The sequence below is a fragment of the Filicampus tigris genome, chromosome 12 (genome assembly GCF_054856515.1).
Source record: "Filicampus tigris isolate MCC_2025a chromosome 12, RoL_Ftig_1.0, whole genome shotgun sequence".
NCBI lineage: Eukaryota > Metazoa > Chordata > Actinopteri > Syngnathiformes > Syngnathidae > Filicampus > Filicampus tigris.
Window position 1 is genome coordinate 837,763 of NC_141228.1, and position 18,756 is coordinate 856,518.

At 42.0% G+C, this 18,756-nt stretch overlaps 1 protein-coding gene across 10 annotated transcripts in view; it reads right to left on the minus strand.

The window, feature by feature from the left end:
* Positions 1 to 18,756, minus strand: part of orc1 (origin recognition complex, subunit 1) — a 107,908-nt gene that overhangs the window by 65,490 nt on the left and 23,662 nt on the right. For all 10 annotated transcript variants that reach the window (XM_086048153.1, XM_086048157.1, XM_086048150.1 and 7 more), the window contains one exon: positions 11,900 to 12,329. In XM_086048153.1, coding sequence (XP_085904279.1) covers positions 11,900 to 12,329 — 430 coding nt within the window. The remainder of the gene's footprint in view (positions 1 to 11,899; positions 12,330 to 18,756) is intronic.

The window sequence follows — 18,756 nt, forward strand, 5'->3', positions numbered from 1 at the left end:
TGTACCAGCCTTGCTGGAAGTTATCGACGCGTACTCTAAAGTATCTGGCTATTGCATTAATTGGCACAAATCGGAAGCTATGCCAGTTTCTCTAACTTGTTTCCAAGACCAACTAGCAGCCTTTCATTTCAAATGGTTATCAAAGGGTATGAAATATCTGGGCATACAATTAATTCCAGACGTGGAAGATATTATGGGAGTCAACATAGAAATTTTGGAAAAAATTAAGGTTAAATTGAATAACTGGAGCAAATAGCATCTGACACTGTGGGGCAAAGTGAATACAATAAAAATGTATGTGGCCCCATAAATAAATTATACAACAGGAATGATATCTACTGACATCCCAAGACAATCGTTGTTGAGCTATGAAAAGACGATAAAGTACTATTTGTGGGATGGAAAAAAACTAGAATTTGTTTAGACAAATTGTATTTGCCTCGGAAGAGCGGCGGATTGTCATTGCCAAACATATACCATATCAGTCTTCTTTTGAAATGTCTAAACTTGCTGAACATTGGGGTGAAACAAATGCTGGATTAGATTGGGTTCTTATTGAGCAAGAGTTTACCTCACCTTTTAAACCAATGGAAGCGCTTGCACAAGTAGTTAGAAATAAGGGGAAGGGTGTGGCCAATCCCATATTGAAACATTCAAAAATGGTCTGGCAAAAAGTACATAAAAGTTGAAAATATCTGAGTACACTCAAAAATATGCACCAATATGGCAGAATCCCAAAGTGAAGATTGGAGGACATACTGCATACTGGACTCAATGGTTTAGAAAAGGTTTTAGAACTTTGAGTGATCTATTTGAGGGTGGTATTTTTCTTTCTTATGATAGACTTAAAGACAAATTTCACCTGGAGGGTCGCAGCCATTTCTGGAAATATTTACAAATTAGACATTGTGTTAGCAGGGTCTTCTATAATAGCCAAGATGGAATACAATTTTTACATTTACCAAAAATGCATCGAAAGGCATCAAAGTGGTACGAAGTGTGTCCTTGGAAAAGTAAGAATATCAAATCAAATCAAATTTTATTTATATAGCACTTTTCACACATAGGATGCAACTCAAAGTGCTATACATTAAAAACGTCAAAATACAACATAAAAAGAGAACCCGCTCCCGCCTTCCATCCATCCATCCCCCCCCCCTCCCTCCCTCGCAATATACGCAAAGACAGACATCCACAAGCACACTTGCACTCACACACACACACATACATACACGCACACACACATATAACCCTAAAAAGAGACATGGCAAGGCACAGAGAAACCATATGAGGAAAGAGTACCCAAGTGGAGCTTGTCCACGCTGAGAGGGATGATAGCCCATGGCCACGGGTAGCACCACCACCAAAGAGACCCCTGGGGCAGACTCTAAACGTAGCGCATGGAGGCCAGCCATAACTCACAGCGTGGAGGCCCCCCTTGAGGAAACACTAGAGTTAAAAACTGGATGAAGCTAAAAGACAATGACAATGAAGCTAAAAAGACAAAGCAGTAAAAGAAGTTAAGTACTATAAAACAATGAGATTGGATAAAAATAGTAAGAAACTAAGAACGATTATTTAAAACCCAAACTAAAAAGGTATGTCTTGAGCTTCCCTTTAAAAATATCAACAGTCTCTGCGGACCTGACATCCTCTGGCGGGAAATTCCAAAGTTGAGGACCAAAATGCCTGAATGCAGACTTGCCATGCGTTTTGGTCCTCACCCTAGGAATAATTAAAAGGCCGGTGCCAGAGGACCTCAGGATCCGCGAGGGTTGGTATGACAAAGGTAAGTCAGATAGATAAGATGGGCCAAGACCATTAAGACATTTATAAACTAATAAAAGTACCCTTAAAATCGATCCTGACACACACCGGGAGCCAATGCAGCGATTTTAAAACTGCTGTAATGTGCTCCCGCCCTCTGGTTCTTGTCAGCACCCGAGCGGCTGACTGCAGTAGTTTTACGGAAGAAATAGTCTTTTTGGGGAGACCTGAGAGCAGGGCGTTACAATAATCTAAACGACATCATATAAAAATATGCATCGGCACCTCCATGTTAGCCTGAGAGAGAAACGGGTGGACTCTGGCAAAATTCTTAAGATGATAAAAAATGATCTTGGTTGCATTTTTAATGTGAGGAATAAAACTGAGCTCAGAGTCAAAAATGACGCCCAGGTTCTTTTCACATTGTGAGGGTTTAAAATCTAGTAATTTGGGTAAAAGTTTCTCTCTCTGACCAGGGCCAATAACTTAAACCTCAGTTTTGTCCTGATTGAGCAGTAGGAAATTCTCTGCCATCCATGACTTAATATCTGCAATAGAATTTAAAAGGGTATCAATAGGTCCTGTGTCATCAGGAGACACGCTAATGTACAGCTGTGTGTCATCAGTGTAACTGTGGAAGCTGATGCCGTGTCTTCTGATGACTTCCCCAAGGGGAACCATATAAAGATTAAAAAGGATTGGACCTAAAATTGAACCTTGGGGAACCCCACATTTAATTTCATGGGTTTTGGAAGAACAAATATCCATGGTAACGAAGAAACCTCTGGCTGTGAGATAGGAATAAAACTAGTTAAAAGCAGTACCGGAGATGCCCACCAGGTTTTTAAGTCTGTTTAATAAAATTTGGTGATCTACTATCAAAAGCGGCGCTTAGGTCCAGTTGCACAAAGACTGTGAGTTTTTTCATGTCTGCAGTATACCTGATATTATTTAAAACCTTTAAAAGGGCTGTCTCTGTACTGTGGTTCATCCTAAAACCAGATTGATACTTCTCTAAAATGTTGTTTGTATTTAAAAAATAATTTAACTGGAGGAAGACCAGTTTTTCTAAAATCTTACTTAAAAATGGTAAGTTGGATACTGCTCTGTGTTAAAAACGCTGGCGTCCAGATTGCTCTTCATCAGAAGGGGCTTCTCCACCGCCATTTTAAAGGCGGCGGGGAAGACACAGGTCTGAAGAGAGCAAATGGCTATATTTAAAATCTCTTCTTCAAAAAATCCATAAAATGTCTTTAAAAGAGATGTGGGAATTGGATCTAGAAGGCAGGTTGTTGGATTTACCTGGGAGAAAACTCAACCAAGTGTCCTTGCATCAACCAGGACAAAACTTTCCAGTTATATGTGGTAATCTTGGTTTGGGAAAAGGACTTATCTTGTACCCTAGATGAGAAGACGTGGGAGGGGATTCTGTCCGGTGCTGAGGATCACATAACGGAAGCTAGAAGCAAATTTATTCAATATAAAATAATTCATAGATATTATTTTACCCCATCAAGGCTTTTTAAGATGGGGTTACTCAAGGATGACGTGTTGGAAATGTGGGGATGTGAGGGGTATACTTCTACATGCATTATGGGAATGTTCTAAGGATCCGTCCTTTGTGGGATAATGTCATTGATTGTATGGGGAATTGGTTGAATTGTATTCTTTTGGCTTCACCAAGACTATGTCTCCTTGGAGACCATGGTACCTCATCTTAATAATTTTAAGGTATAGAATATTGAAGACAGTACTTATGACTTGTGCCCGGATAATTCTGAGATGCTGGAAGGTACCTGATGGCCCAACATTTGATGCTTGGAAAATGCTTATGCTTTTGCAAAGGCCGGCAATTTTGAGGAGCCGCATGGCAACGAGATTGACTCGGACGATGACGAAAGCGAACCTGCCGTGTTTAATGGAGAGCTTGCCCAGTTGTTTGTTTCGGATACCGAAGATGAGGACTTTGATAGATTTGTGGATGACAGTTAATCACTGACAATTACGTGAGTACATTGTTAAATGTTTCAATAAAAAAACAACCGAACTCAGTTTTGCTCCCTCTGCTTTTGTAAAAACATACGTTAGCGTGCTTGCTAGCATAATCGCCGCTGTTGTGTGAAAAACACTTATCTTATCTCCATTTTTTTCATTTACTTATTTTTACCTGAATCATGTTTCCGTGTTATGGACATCACATTAAAGGGAAAATTAAAAGTTTCCAAAATTGGAGATAAGTGTTTTTCACAGGACAGCAATGATATGTTTTAGCTTGCATGCATGCTACCATGTGTTTTAAGATATTGTATGTTTTACCATTCCTGTGCCCAAAAATACGGTGCTGCGCCTTATGTATGTGTTAATTACAGAAATAGCACCCGTAACTGAGACTGCGCCTTTTAATACGGTGTGCCTTTTGGTCGTGAAAAAACTGTACTCACATGATACAGGGACGTAGCCAGAACTTATAACATTTTCATGTGGAGGCTATTCCTGGGTTATTTGAACATGCTGTATCACATACTACTCTGCCTGTCTTAGTATACTGCTCATCTTATAAGATACTGTTTTACCTGTCTGCCAGTCAGTTTTGTTTGTGGGTTGATTGTATTTTATTTTATCTTATTATTATTATTATTATGTTAATGAAAAAACAATAAAAAATCGAATTATTAAAAAAAAAAGTGTGTTATCAAATACCTATAAAAAGCATAAATACCCCATTTTAAATGTATGCCATATGTTTGATCTGTTACAGCCTACAGAAGAGCCCGGACGTCTTTATCCAGAAACGAAGCTTGCCCTGTCCAGTATTGTCTTTTGATGTAACCAAGTGTGTAATTGCTGTTGGTAATTTGCCATTTACAACATTTGACAAAGAAAAGTTAAGTGAATCACAGATTTTATTTACTGTCCTCTTTTTCTGTCCAGTTCTGGAATAAACAAATGGAAATTACAAGTTGTTTGTTTTAATTCGATTCAACGATTAATTGACTGATTAATCTATCGTTAAAATAATCGTTAGTTTGAGCCCTACTTCTTGTGTTGAAATAGCTTGAAAAAAAGCATATTAGGACAATGACATGTCACAGTGAGTTATTGTATTACCTGAGGTGATTGTGTTCCACTCAAGTTGTACTTTAAGTACAGTTCAGTATTTCTTTAATTTTCACTAAATCAAAAAATACAACTTTAGCATTTCATTAGCTCATTTCAAAAAGCAAATTTGGAAGAAAAAATAGTAGTTTTAAGAATATCTGTCTTGATTTGTTGGTTAGAGTAGGTGTTTTGAGCGTATTTTAAGCCTAAATAGCCTCATTATAATGAGTGCTTGAAGCTTATTGTAATATTTAACTTACTGTTTTGTTGCTTAGAATTACTATTTTAAGCTTTTATAAAGATTAAACTGCCTTAATTTGTTGCTTAGAATAGGTGTTTAGAGCTTATTCCAAGCCTAAATAGCCTCATAAAAATAAGTGTTTGAAGCTTATTTTAAGAGTTGCTTTGTAGCTTAGTATGAGCATTTTAACCTTTATTTTAGATTACATTTCCTTGATTTGTTGCTTAAAATGTTTGTAAAATGTTTGTGTTTTAAGCTTATTCTAAGAGTTAATAGCACTATTAAAATGAGTGTTTAAAGCTTATTTTAAGATTTGTCTGACTTGTTTTGTTGCTTAGAATGAGTGTTTTAATCTTTTTATAAAGGGGCACTTGGGTGGGCTTAACATTAACATTTATATAATAGGTTTGCATGTAAAGATGATATTAGTACTAAAATGCCCACCTCAAAAGACTGTAGTGATTTAAGGTCTTTTTTTGTGATTAGGTTTACAAATGTCCCCACCCCCAAAAAGGGGCGTGGCTTATTTTATGTTTTCGGTCTCAGCGGTCTACGTCACACGAGGAAGGCATTTTTGGTAATTTTGCTCGCTTTGTCAGTTCTGTTGTCTAAAACGGTGACTGATCGCCACCAAAATGCAAATGCACATTACTACTCTTGTCCACTTCAACTTGTGAAAGTATAAAAGTGTTCTGCACAATAGTTTGGATTTATTGACACAAAACGTGATCTCATCATGATCACCTCCACAAAATCCAAAATACCATGGCGATTGCTCCTCCACTTTCACAAGCTGAAGCGGACAAGAGCATGAATGCGCACACGAACCCCAACTGGTTATATTTGGACATTTAGCGATGCTAAACTCGTGTCTCAGGAGGGAAAGAGACGGCAGCTTGCAGCAGCAGCAGGCTGATTGGAGCTTTACGTCCCCTTCTTCCCTCCCCGGCTAAAGGTAGGATAATGGGACGGCTAATAGCAACAACTAGCTTCAGGTTGTTAAAACAAAAGGCGTTAGCATAACAACATTAGCTCCTTACTGTCCGCCCAGCGTGTGGCGGTGAAGATGAGCCTGTGTCTTCATGTCGCCTCGCAAGCAGTCACGCGCGGTGTCCCTGCTTTTTGCTTGCAGCTGCCACATTCTGCCTGAGTGAAGCGGCGTGAGAGTGACAAAAGCCCTCATCGAATAACGAACGAAAAGTTCCAGCGAGGCTGACTGCACAGCTGAGTGTGGCCGCATTGGAACGTGCCATTTCGGCTTTTACCTTTCAAATTGGAGGTCGCGTTGTAAGTCGAAAAACTGGGACCATTCCTCATCCAAATACACGTCTACTCATTCCCACTTCAGGCTCTGTAAATATCCTGACTGGTGTTTAATGGTGTTTAATGTTTAATGCCTAACCGTGATCAGCAAAGAAGCAATTTTTTTTTTTTAAAGCAAAGAGGCAGTGTTTTTTTGGGGGTTTTTTTTGAAGCAAAGAGGCAGTGTTTTTTTTGTTTGTTTTTTAAGCAAAGAAGCATTGTGCGTTCGTCCCAGCCTGTACTTATGTAACTGCTGACTTCCACATTTCCTCATTCTCATATAAATCGGCCACGGAGAGGTTAATCCTTTTGATATGTTGAAGTGGTCATTAGTAGATGTCCACATAAATTTTGGTGCCAATTTATCGCTGTTTTTGGACATTATAAGCAAAAAAACTCTGGCCAAACAAGGATAAATCGGTAGGGGGCGCGGCCATTGTGCTCATTATCAAGGGGGGTTATTCATGGAGTTACTTCCTTCCTAATGTCTCCAAAATTAATGGATAAAATAGAAAATGTCAACTCTTTTCATTTTTCTGATCAAAAAATATATAAAATCAACTTGTTAGTGAAAACATGGCCATCCCGGCCCCACCGTCCCTTTAAGATTAAATTTCCTTGATTTGTTGCTTAGAACAAGTATGTCATGCTTATTTTAAGCTTAATATAGTTATAAATATTTTTCTTATTTCAAGAAATCTAGGTTAGTAAAATTTCTTGCTGCACTGGCAGATAATTTCACTTAATTTTAAGGTAATTTTACACTAAAAATAGGCATATTTTATCTTGTTTTAAGGGGGCTTGTTTTTGCGGTGTAGCTTCTACTTCGTTGGTTTAGTGGCTTCTTATTCATTGGTTTAACTTCTTCGTGTTTGGAGGCGGAAGCGCGCTGCCCTAAATCACACACCATGACGCGATCGGGTTAGTTTTGTTTTCATATCGAACGTTTTATTAAAGGCATTTTGTATTGATATCGATCACGTGTCAATCGCGATACATAGTGATATCGAATTATCGGCCCAGCCTTAACTATCACTCAACGTCATGCCATTTGTGCCAATCTTCGAGATTACAGGACTCAGCTTTTCAAGACAAGGCGCATGTCGGTGACAACATTTTCATCTGTTGCATGCACAAGTTGCCGCATAGCCCAATCAGTGCAAAGTCCATACATCCATCCATTATCCAAACCGCTTATCTGCACGGAAGTTCTGGAGTGCATGTAGTGTTTGTTGCAATGAGCTTTTAACAAATTTTGCAGCGTACAGTCCTTTGTTGCACACCTCTAGCCGCAAACCAAATAACCACTGACGATACAACTGTTTTCTTGGAAACAAACGTTTTGCTCTCTTTAGCTGTAGCCAAGTTGCACAAGTGTGACAAAAACAAATGGGAGGGCAGAAGCTACGGAAGGCCATGAGGGTTAAATGCGCGCCACAGCAAAAGGGGGGGAAAACTAATTTGCTATATTTTAAATCATCCACAACCAAAAAATCGTATCCAAAAAAAACAACAACAAAAAAAACATTGATATATCGCCCAGGCCTAGTGTTGTCACAATAACAAAATTTGGACTTCGATAATATACCTGAATAAAATACCTTTATACCAATACCGAAACGGTACCTCGACAAAAATCTAAAAATCAGCAAAAGCAGCAAAATTATAACAGACAAAAGAACTTCAATTTTTTAAAATTCGTTATTAATTCAAAATATTAGTATATGCTTGATAAGAAAATAACATTTTAAACATTTATGAACATTTTCACATGAGGGAGGGTGAGATACAGTAAGTACATTACACAGTTTCTTTCTATACTTGATTTTCTACGGACTATAAATCGCTCCAGAGTAAAAGTCGCACAAACCATAAAATGCATAATAAAGAAGGAAAAAACATATATAAGTTGCACTGGTGTATAAGTCGCATTTTTGGGGGAAATTTCTTTGATAAAGAGGCAGAAAAAAGGTTGGGGATCACTGCTCTAAAGACGCTTCGTCTAGAGTGCCCTCTTGCGTTTTAGTGTGAAAATAACATGTGAAATGATATACTGGTAATAATGTGTTAATAATTTCACACATAAGTAACTCCAGAGTATAAGTCACACCAACTATGAAAAAAAAACGCCACTTATAGTCCGGAAAATACGGTACATATAAATTTAACTTTAAGAAAACTAGTTCCCATTTATTGATTCAAACGTCAGTAGTAGAAAATGTGCAGAGGTTTAAAGAGCCATTAGTGTGACATCTACTGTAATGCAGTATTGAGCCGGTGTTATGATCATTTTCATGGCCAGATATGGAGCTTCTATGTTTTTTTGGACAAAGAATTAGCCAATTCTAATTTTAAGAACTACATTTTTGTGAAATAATGAGATCAATGCCGGCATTTATATGTTTGTATAAGCATAATGTATACATGTCAATGTACTGTACTGTATGTACATGTATACTTAGTCACTACTCGGGTTGTCCCGATCCGATCACGCGATCTGATATCGACCCCGATCGGGGGTTGCAGACTCGACTTATTATTTCTTGATCAGAAATCGGATACATTGCATATATATTTCATTCAAAATTTTCTCTGCTTTTTTGTATTTGTAGGCTACAAATGTTAGGGGAAAATGAATAAATTACATGGTACAAAATGTACATCAACGTAACCCTTACGTTACACCGGATGTGTGTTTGACATCACTCAGTTGAATAAGCAGCTTGAAAGGAAGGTGCGCGATCATGTCAGCAGTCTGCGAACACTTTTCAGTCGATGAGAACAACAACGCAGTTGTAATCTGCTCCATTTGTAAATTTGGCATTTCAAGGGGTGAGAGAGTTAGGTCTGCATTCAACACCACCAACCTCATCCGCCATTTGAAAAATACAAATCCCGTAGCACATGCCGAATTTCTACGGGCTCAGCCGGCGAAGAAACAGCCGACCGTAGATGAGGCTTTCAAGAAGAAAGAAAAGATGCCCCAAGACAGCGAAAAAGCTCGTAAAATTACCTCATTGATAGCAGAGTGGATTACGATAAACGACCACCCATTTTCGTTTGTCGAACAACTTGGTATGCGTCGCTATACAGAGTACCTGAAGCTCCGTTAGCCCTCATACAGATTTCGTCACGGGAGGAGGATGAGATGGAATTAAAACCATGAAGAGGACTCTTCTGGGCGCAGTGGAGGGACGCTTTGGCTATATCGAGACTGAGCCAGTCTTCTGCATTGCCACTCTACTGGATCCCAGATAAAAAGATGGTTAAAATGACAGTTAAAATGAAATGCATCTTTTGTGCATAAATGTCAAGTCATCATTGACACCAGTATGAAGCCAATTTATTTTTTCTTTTAAATTAAGTTGTAGTTTAATTTGATAGGGTTCCATTTTTATTGATTGAGTACAACGTGGTGTTTTTCCCATGTTATTGTTTAGATTTGTGTTTGATGTTTAATTCGTCTATTTATTTTTTTAGCTTCTTCACTAAGTATGCCAACCCGACATTTGCCAAGAAACACCTAACCCAGGAGTTGGCGAACAAGATGGGGGAGAAGAGGGCTGCCAAAGCAGAGGAAGTAGGGGAAGCAGTGGAGCCAGTGAGAAAGTCCCCACGCCTTGGTACAAGAGAGGGAGTCACAGGCCCTGTCTGTGAGGACCTCAGCAGAAGTGCAGGTACAGACCTACCTCTCAGAGCCCACCATCTCTAAGAGATGTGATCCACCTTAGGATTGAAAGAACACACGAACCAGTTCCCCTCACTGGCTGCTGTTGCAACAGTATCTCTCTACTCCCTGCAGCTCTGTGGACAGTGAGAGACTTTTTAGTTATATTGCAAACATCCTTACTGAGCAGCGTAAACCTCACACCTGAGCATGGGGATTTCGGGTGCCGACAATGTTTATGGAGGGTTTGTGGAGGGTCCCAGCCGGACCAGCAAAAAAGGGTCAAGTGCCCAGCTCTGTAAAAATGTATTCTTACTTTTGGCAGCTCTCCAGGTAGCCCTTTGGCACCCTAATGACTTCTTCCTGGTCCCCAATCCTAGCGTCAAATCTCATCCACCTCAACATGCTGCTGACGTCACTCGTCGGGTGCTTGAGCACAATGGGACTCTTGTCATTATCACCACCAGAACTCGCGCTGTATCTCCATCTCGTTGAAAAATGATTCCATTTTTTCTGAGCTTTCCCGCTGTTCTCTCTGTGTCCTCGTCCTCCTCCTTTTTCTTCTTTGTCTCCTTCTTTGTCTCATTCTTATCATCTTCCTTTTCTTCTCTCTTTGTGCAGACCGCATGTTTTTTTTTTTTTTTTCAGACCGAACTTGCCCAATGCAAGTAAGTACGCACAATTGGTAGTGGAGCTTTTGACGAGCTCGGACGCCATTTTTGTTGTTTGCCCATTTAGCCGAGTAGGTTCAGATGAACTTTTGGGCACCTCGCGAGCAGTTTCAATTCCTAGTTAGCCGCGCGGTGGAGCTACGAACGAAGTACGACCAATTAATAAAAAAAAGTGTGCGCGCACGGCGCGCAGCCCCACGCTCCTGCCGCCGAAGCTGCGTCGCAATAGCACAGAACGAAGCTCGCCCCCACAAGAGCTGCCGTGGCCCTCTCGGTCAGCCCCTCCGCTAGTTTCGTGCCGGCCGGCAAGCGCAGGCCGCGGCAGCGACTCTGGGCGTCCTTCCCACGGATATCCACAGCGGCGGCAGTCGCTGGGGAACCGCAGTGGAAGCAGTTGCCCTTCGCAGGGTCGGTGATCCTATCCGGATCTTAGCCCGGCTGGCTCATTTGGCCGACGCCTAGCCATACAACTGACGCAATGCAGCTTATGACCAAAAGTAAGAATCAGCTAAGTACGTCTAATGACAACATTGAGCCAACAAGTTCAACGCACAAATGCACATATCCAGCTAATATTTAGCTTATAGCATAGGCAGCTGCAGCATGTACATAAATACTGTACATATGGATACATCATATGGGTACATAGACTGCTTAGATTAGATGGACTTTCCTTGCTTGTCCTTAAAATGTAGCATTGTGTTTTGTCATATATATTTTCTTTCTAAAGCAAGACAAGGTTAGCCGATCAATTGGTGTTCACTGCATTATTGTATTGTCTTGAACTTCTCAAAAATAAAACTCTTGTGAAAAATAATACTAAATAATAACACAAAAAAACGTTTTAAAATAAATATACTGGTTAAAAACAGCCCTTTGAGTAATCCATGATAAAGTTCACAAATACTTAAAAGTTCATGAAATTAGAGAACAGTGAAGTTCATGTGATTTGTCCAAAAATAACTCCTTTTTTTTGTTAAGAATCGGCATCGGGAATCGTTAGGAACTGGAATCGAATCAAAGAACCGGAATCGGCCATATTCAAACGATGCTAGCCCTATGCATAATTATCAAAATATTACCCAATAATTGTTTGAGTCAGTTTGTGTAACCCATATTATGCTCCATATTATTAAACGGCAAACTACTCACTGTGGAGCTCCAGCCGTTTGCAAACACCCGTTGTCCCAGATGGCGCAACCCTTCTCTTGGTGCTTAGACGTTTTGAAGCTGACAGTTGGATGGTTGAGTGCAGTGACTCTGCCTCCAGGCCACCAACCTTTCCTGCGCTCATAGCGGCTTCAGTGTATTGGAGATCGGCTGAAGCTGCCCGATGTGTGACGGCGGGGTCAGGTGTAGGCAAAGCTCCTCTTTTCACTCTTCGAGATGCAAGGGTGCCTGAAGGCAGTGAGCTTGGAGATGAATTGGGGTGGCAACGTTTGGGACAGCAAACAGGGATGAAAGGTGGCAATAGAGCTGACTCTACCATCTTGAAAGTCTTTGTGTCCCAGGACAACTTAACATAGAGTGTATCTTTATCGCTGGAGTCTGGGAATGGAGCAGGACTATCAAGATGCTTTACCTGTGAGCGAAAGGAGAGACAAAAGACAATTTCTATATAATAAATTTCTATACAAGCCTAGTGAGATTATGATAAAACAGCTTTCAAATTACATGAACTAAATATACTGAGTAGCTGGCAGGTGGATGAGATCCACCCAGTGCTTGTTAAGGCTCTGGATGTTGTGGGACAGTAGTGGTTGGTATCCCTCTACAATGTTGTTTAGATATTGGGTGTAGTGCCTCTGGATTGGCAGTCAAGGGTGGTAGTTCCCCTTTTTGACCAGAGGAAATGGAGGACGTAATCGACAGGTGTCGAACTCCGGTCTTCGAGGGCCGCTATCCTGCCTGTTTTCCATCTCTTCCTGCTGCAACACACCTGTTTCAAATGATCAACTCATCAGCAAGTTCTGCAGGGGCCTGATCCCGATCCCGATCGTTTGTATCAGGTTTGTTGCAGGAAGAAACCTCTAAGACATGGAGGAGGGCGGCCACCCAGGACCGGAGTTTGACACACCCTGAATCCAACGACGGGGAAAATCACGCTCGCAGTTAACCAAACTCTTCTCCACAACAAGTCAAGACACCGGGAATGAAACTGGCCTTTTGTCATACGGTAACTGTCAAACTGAAACACAATTATACAATACATTAAGTACACTGCACCCCATAATCATTGGCCCCCCTGTTTAACATGTGTCCTTTAGCTTCTAATTAATATTTTATTTTCAAAAATATAGGAACGCATTTAAAAAATGAGGAAAAAACTAATCTTAACTGAAGTGCATTTATTCAGTGGGAAAAAAAAAATCTCACATTAAGAACATTTCTTCATCATCATGAAGATGCTGAAGATCAAATCACATGTGCCACAAATATCAGCACCTATTTTGTGAATACTTTGCACAGCCCACTTTTACCAACAAAACAGCAACGATCTTCTGCTCTAATGTTTCACTAGATGGGAAATAAAGAAAGAAGGACCTTCGACCATTCCTCCTTCTTATCCTTATCCTCCCCTCTGGACTCTCCTCTTTAGCTCACTCCACAGGTTTTCAATAGGGTTGAGATCTGGGGATTGAGATGGGAGGAGCTTGATTTTGTGTCTGGTTAACCATCCATCCATTATCTACCGCTTATCCGAGGTCGGGTCGCGTAGTCAGCAGCTTCAGCAGGAAAGCCTCTCCCCAGCCACATCTTCCAGTTGTTCCGGAGGGATCCCAAGGCATTCCCAGGCCAGCTGGGAGACATAGTCTCTTCAGCGTGTCCTGGGTCGTCCTTGGGGCCTCCTGCCGATGGTACATGCCCGAAACACATCACCGGGGATCCGTCTAGGAGGCATTCTAATCAGATGCCCGAGCCACCTCATCTGGCTCCTCTCAACGTGGAGGAGCAGAGGCTCGACTCTGAGTCCCTCCCGGATGACTCCTATCTCTCGCACAGACACCCTGCAGAGGAAACCAATTTCGGCCGTTTTTATCCGGGATCTTGTTCTTTCAGGCACAACCCACAGCTCGTGACCATAGGTGAGGGTAGGAACGTAGATCGACCGGTAAATCGCCTTTCGGCTCTTCTTCTTCACCACAACAGACCGATACAGAGTCCGCATCGCAGCAGACGCTGCACCGATCCGCCAGTTGATCTCCCGTTCCATCCTGCCCTCACTTGTGAACAAGACCCCATGATCAGAATCACCTTTACCTACTCATGGGCCCCGGGGCTTACCATCAAATACAGGCCCCCCTCCCAGTTTTCTCAAGCCCCTATCCCAAACATTTCAAACTGTTGATGAAGGTAGAAAATCACGGTAGAGTTCGTTCCAGGTCGTAAATGTTAGCCAAACTCTTGTCAGGCATTCGTCAGACGTATGCCTATACTTTTCTTGTTGCAAGGGAATTTTGAAAATGTTAAAAATTTCCTTGCGACAAGAAAAATGTGTCTAACTGTTGGCGAGCATCTGGCGAACGTTTGCGAACATTTGCAACATTGAACAAACCCTGGCGAAAGCTCTGACGTGAACGCAACATTTGCTGCCTTTGAAAACACTGCAATTGTTCACTGCTCAGTGGCATAAAGGGCTTTTCTGAGATACTCAACTCATTTTTTAACATTGCCAAACAGATTAGCATGCATATTTATGCATTTAATAAATTTTAACATATAGAATAGCCAACACATCAAAAGATTCACACACAATAGTGTATTTCCCTACCACTATGAATTCAAAAATGATATATTTTAATAAGTAGTGCACTGATGCAACAAACAACTGCGGACACATCACAATGCCCAGCTCCAAATACAAACAAGGCCATTTTGGCAGGGTAGAAAACAGAAATGGGAAAAAAAAAACAGAAATGCCAACCTTTGACAACTGTAGACAGGGAGCAAAAGAAGGGCCAAGCATTCTAAAGGATACCAAAAGTAGAGAGGTGGACGGGTCCTCCAGCCCGCGGGTTGCTCTCGCTCTCCAGCGTCGGGGGTTCCGCAGGGGAGCAATGTGTTTTTCAGGGCCGATACCGATTATTAGGAGTCAAGGAAGCCGATAACCTATAGTTGGAGCCCATATTCTTTTTCAGCAAAAAGGAAAATATTGTCGTCAAAATCTAAAATAAAATTAAACTTGTAACTTTGTTGAAACATTTTTTTTTAAACTTTTATTGTTGAACCTAACTGACAACAAACGACATAACAATTGTCCTGAGATTGGGCCTTCACACACCATTGGCATCATGTACATACAAAACAAGGAAGAAAAAAAGAAAACAACCTAGACACACCGAAGGCATCTATATCTTAACTAAAAAGGTCCAAGACTGTTCTCCATCGTCTTTCAAAATTAGCGGTCCTCATCTGCAGTTGCACCGTCAATTGTTCCATTGAGTATATTTGTTAGATTTTTTTATATCCATTGCGCAACTGTGGGTTGTTCAGATTTTAACCAGTTGAGTGTTATCATTTTTCTTGCAGTCATTAGAAGAAGGTGAAGCAAAAATTTTGGCTCATGGGACAAACTATCTGAAAATCCAGCAAAAACATCAAAGGATCCAGGGGACTTCAAGAAGTTTTTCTAATATTCCTTTAACGTCCTTCCAAAAAGGTTGTATGATGGGGCAGTCCCAGAAAATGTGGGTTTGCTCACCCACCAGTCAACAATTCCTCCAACATTTGTTACTAACCCCACATTTAAACAGAGAGCACGTCACCTAGTCCAGTTCATGCCGTTTCTTCTAGTTTACCTTCCTCACTATCTGTACTCCCAACCCATCGTGTCTCGTGTGCGTCCCAACCTCTATGGTGGCAGGCTGATGAGGCAGAGCCCCGTCCCGGCACCTCGGCAACTATAGGCTCCTATGCCAGCTCCTTGGCAGTGCCAGGCCCCCTTCCCGGCGCCTCAGCAAATGAAGGCCCCCTCTGCACCACCAGGCTCTGACTCTGCCCCGGCAGCGCAGGCTCTGCTGTTTCACTCGGATCTGCTTCGGCGGCGCAAGCTTTGCAGCCTCCTTCCGATTCTGCTAAGGTGGCACAAGGCCTTCGGTTGCCCTCTGACTCAACTCCGGCAGCGCAATCAATTCATCCCGTGTGACCCTCTGGTCACCCACATGACTTTTGATTTGATTTTTGGTTTTGATTTAGGATTTAGTTTACTGTTTTCCTCATGATTCTTTTATGCATGACTGTCTGGTTAGGTTATTGAGTCTATCTGTACTCCGTTACCAGATCATTTAAGTTACTCAATGAAGGTTATTGTGTCCACCTGTGCTCGGTGACCAGATCCCTTGAGTTACTCAATCAGCATCCTTTGTGCATTTCACAATTTGTAACTGGCATCAATTGTTATACTTCAGATGGAAACATCTCATTCTGAATGCGTCTAAAGTTTAGGAGTCAAAGACATGAGTTTAACCCAATATGTACACTGTTATCTCATAAACCTGACCAGGAAAATGATTATAACCATAGAGAAGCACATTAATCAATGCCAAGTTAGCAGGATATACACAGTAAACAATACACAATCATACATTGAATTATGTTTCATCCACCCATCCATTCATTATATATACCGCTTATCCTCACAAGGGTCGCGGGGAGTGCTGGAGCCTATCCCAGCAGTCTTCGGGCAGAAGCCGGGGGACACCCCAAACTGGTTGCCAGCCAATCGCAAGGCACACTGAGACAAACAAACATCCACACTCACAATCACACCTAGGGGCAATTTAGAAAGTCCAATCAACTTACCATGAATGTTTTTGGAATGTGGGAGGAAACCGGAGTCCCCGGAGAAAACCCACGCAGGCACGGGGAGGCTGGAGCCGGGATCGAACTTACAACCTCTGAACTGTGAGGCGGACGTGCTAACCAGTCGACCACCGTGCAGCCCGGATTATGTTTCATTTCAAGGCAATTTTGTTTGACCACAAGACATAGGAAATTTAAAGCTGCAGTTCCCATGTCGACCTCTTGGGGTCAGTCTTTATCCAGCACTGTCAATGTTCATCGGGGCTGCCCCCCCTGCTGATCGAAAGAGGGACCTCCTGGCTTCCCACTGGGGGAAGCTCCACAAAGTCTGTTTGGAGGCCATCCGAATCCACATCCGTTGTGTGTAGAGGGGGTCCAGGTGACTAAGAGTAGCTCAGGAGTGTGTGTCTTCCTGGGTCCTAGGAGGTCTTTGTAAAATCTAATTGCCAGGGTCCCCTGGTGATTCATTGTTTTGAAGTGAGGCTGGAGCAGACTTGGTGGCATCTCCTGGCTGAATCTTGTCTCCAGCGCTGGAGATGTGGTCCACATGAAGGCATATTCGCTACATCCTTTATCATGTCATATAGGCCTGATGTCTTACAGTTGCAGGGGTGTCAAACTCCGGTCCTCGAGGGCCGCTGACCTGCCTGTTTTCCATCTCTTCCTGCTGCAACACACCTGTTAAATGATCAGCTCATCAGCAAGTTCTGCAGGAGCCTGATCTTGATCCCGATCGTTTGAATCAGGTGTGTTGGACGAGGAAACCTCTAAGACATTCAGGAGGGCGGCCCCCGAGGACTGGAGTTTGACACCCCTGGTTTGTAAGTTTGAGTCAGTCAGTGACTTGTCAGTACGTCACACCTTTTTTTGAGTGAGTATGCAAACTCTCTTCCAGTTCTGATCTCGGTTTGTTTATAAAGACTTTTTACTCTTCAACTTCCATGTCATGTCTGCGTATGGGTCCAAATCCCGATCCTCACGTGACACATATTTTACTTTACGGCGGCGCCGCCATGACGTCAGAAAGCGTTTCCAATAGATAAAGATACATCTTGTCTCCTGTTGATTTTCCTTTTTTTTAAATGAACAAAGACTGGGCTTTCCTTTGTAACAATGAACTATATAATTTTTTTTAATAGTAGGAAAAGATTCAATTTTTACTTCCTAGTCGGCCTCTACGTCAGCACTTCCAAATACGGGCACGCTGTTGCGCGTCTCATAAAGGGCTGGTCTGAATGCAGCGACTGAACAGATTATATCCCGCAAGCGAGGTACCAGCTACGTGCATCTCACACATGCACTTGCAAATGAGATTGCTTTTGCCTACCAAGTTCACGTTCAAAATGGGAGGGGAAAAAAAAAATCTGAGCATAATACTACAGATGGGCATTCCATCCCGGGGATGGAAAGGTCCGTCCCGGATGGACGCCGATTTTGTGAACAGACGGATGAAAAATCCTTTGAATTAAGCAAGGACGGAGGTAGGTTTTCGTCCGTCCCTAGCCGGGTCAGTACTTATGTAGGGGTGGGCGACATATATCGTAATCGTTATCATCGTCAATCTTGCTTTCACAATGTGTAGTTTTACAATATCGAGTATTAATACTGCCTCGAAAAGCATAGCGACTTGACGGTCGCAAAGTACGAGGAAATGCTGAAAATCAGGGTGCATTGACGGCAGAGGAGGAGGAAGTGATAATCATTCGCTGAATCGGCGGGCAGGACCCAGTCACGTGACTCTGTCCGCACTGCAGCCGCTCTGTTTCAAGTATGGAAGAGTGTCAAGCGAGGAATAATAGCAAGGCACGAGTCCACGTCGTCCGTAGTCTGTAAATGGTTTGGGGTTGACAACACAGACGTCGGTGGGAATAACATTGTTAGATGTGCCAAAACGGTCACCGTGAAGAGCAATTCTGTTCCACCACGGGCCATATGGATTACGAGGAAAACTTGGTGACCGCGCAAGCACGCTAAACAAAAGCTTAGTAAACACACACTCAGAAAACAGTCGCCGAGTTGAGCCAACAAACACAAACGCACTCACGCACACATACACTCAGTTCTTTAGCGAACAAGTCATACTTGACAGCCTGGATTTTCGGTTAACATTCATCTTACACGCTTGTAGTCATTATTCATAACTAACCTGTATTCCCGAGGCATTTTGCACAAACTACGGCGGCTTATTAGTGTGACGCCAGGATACA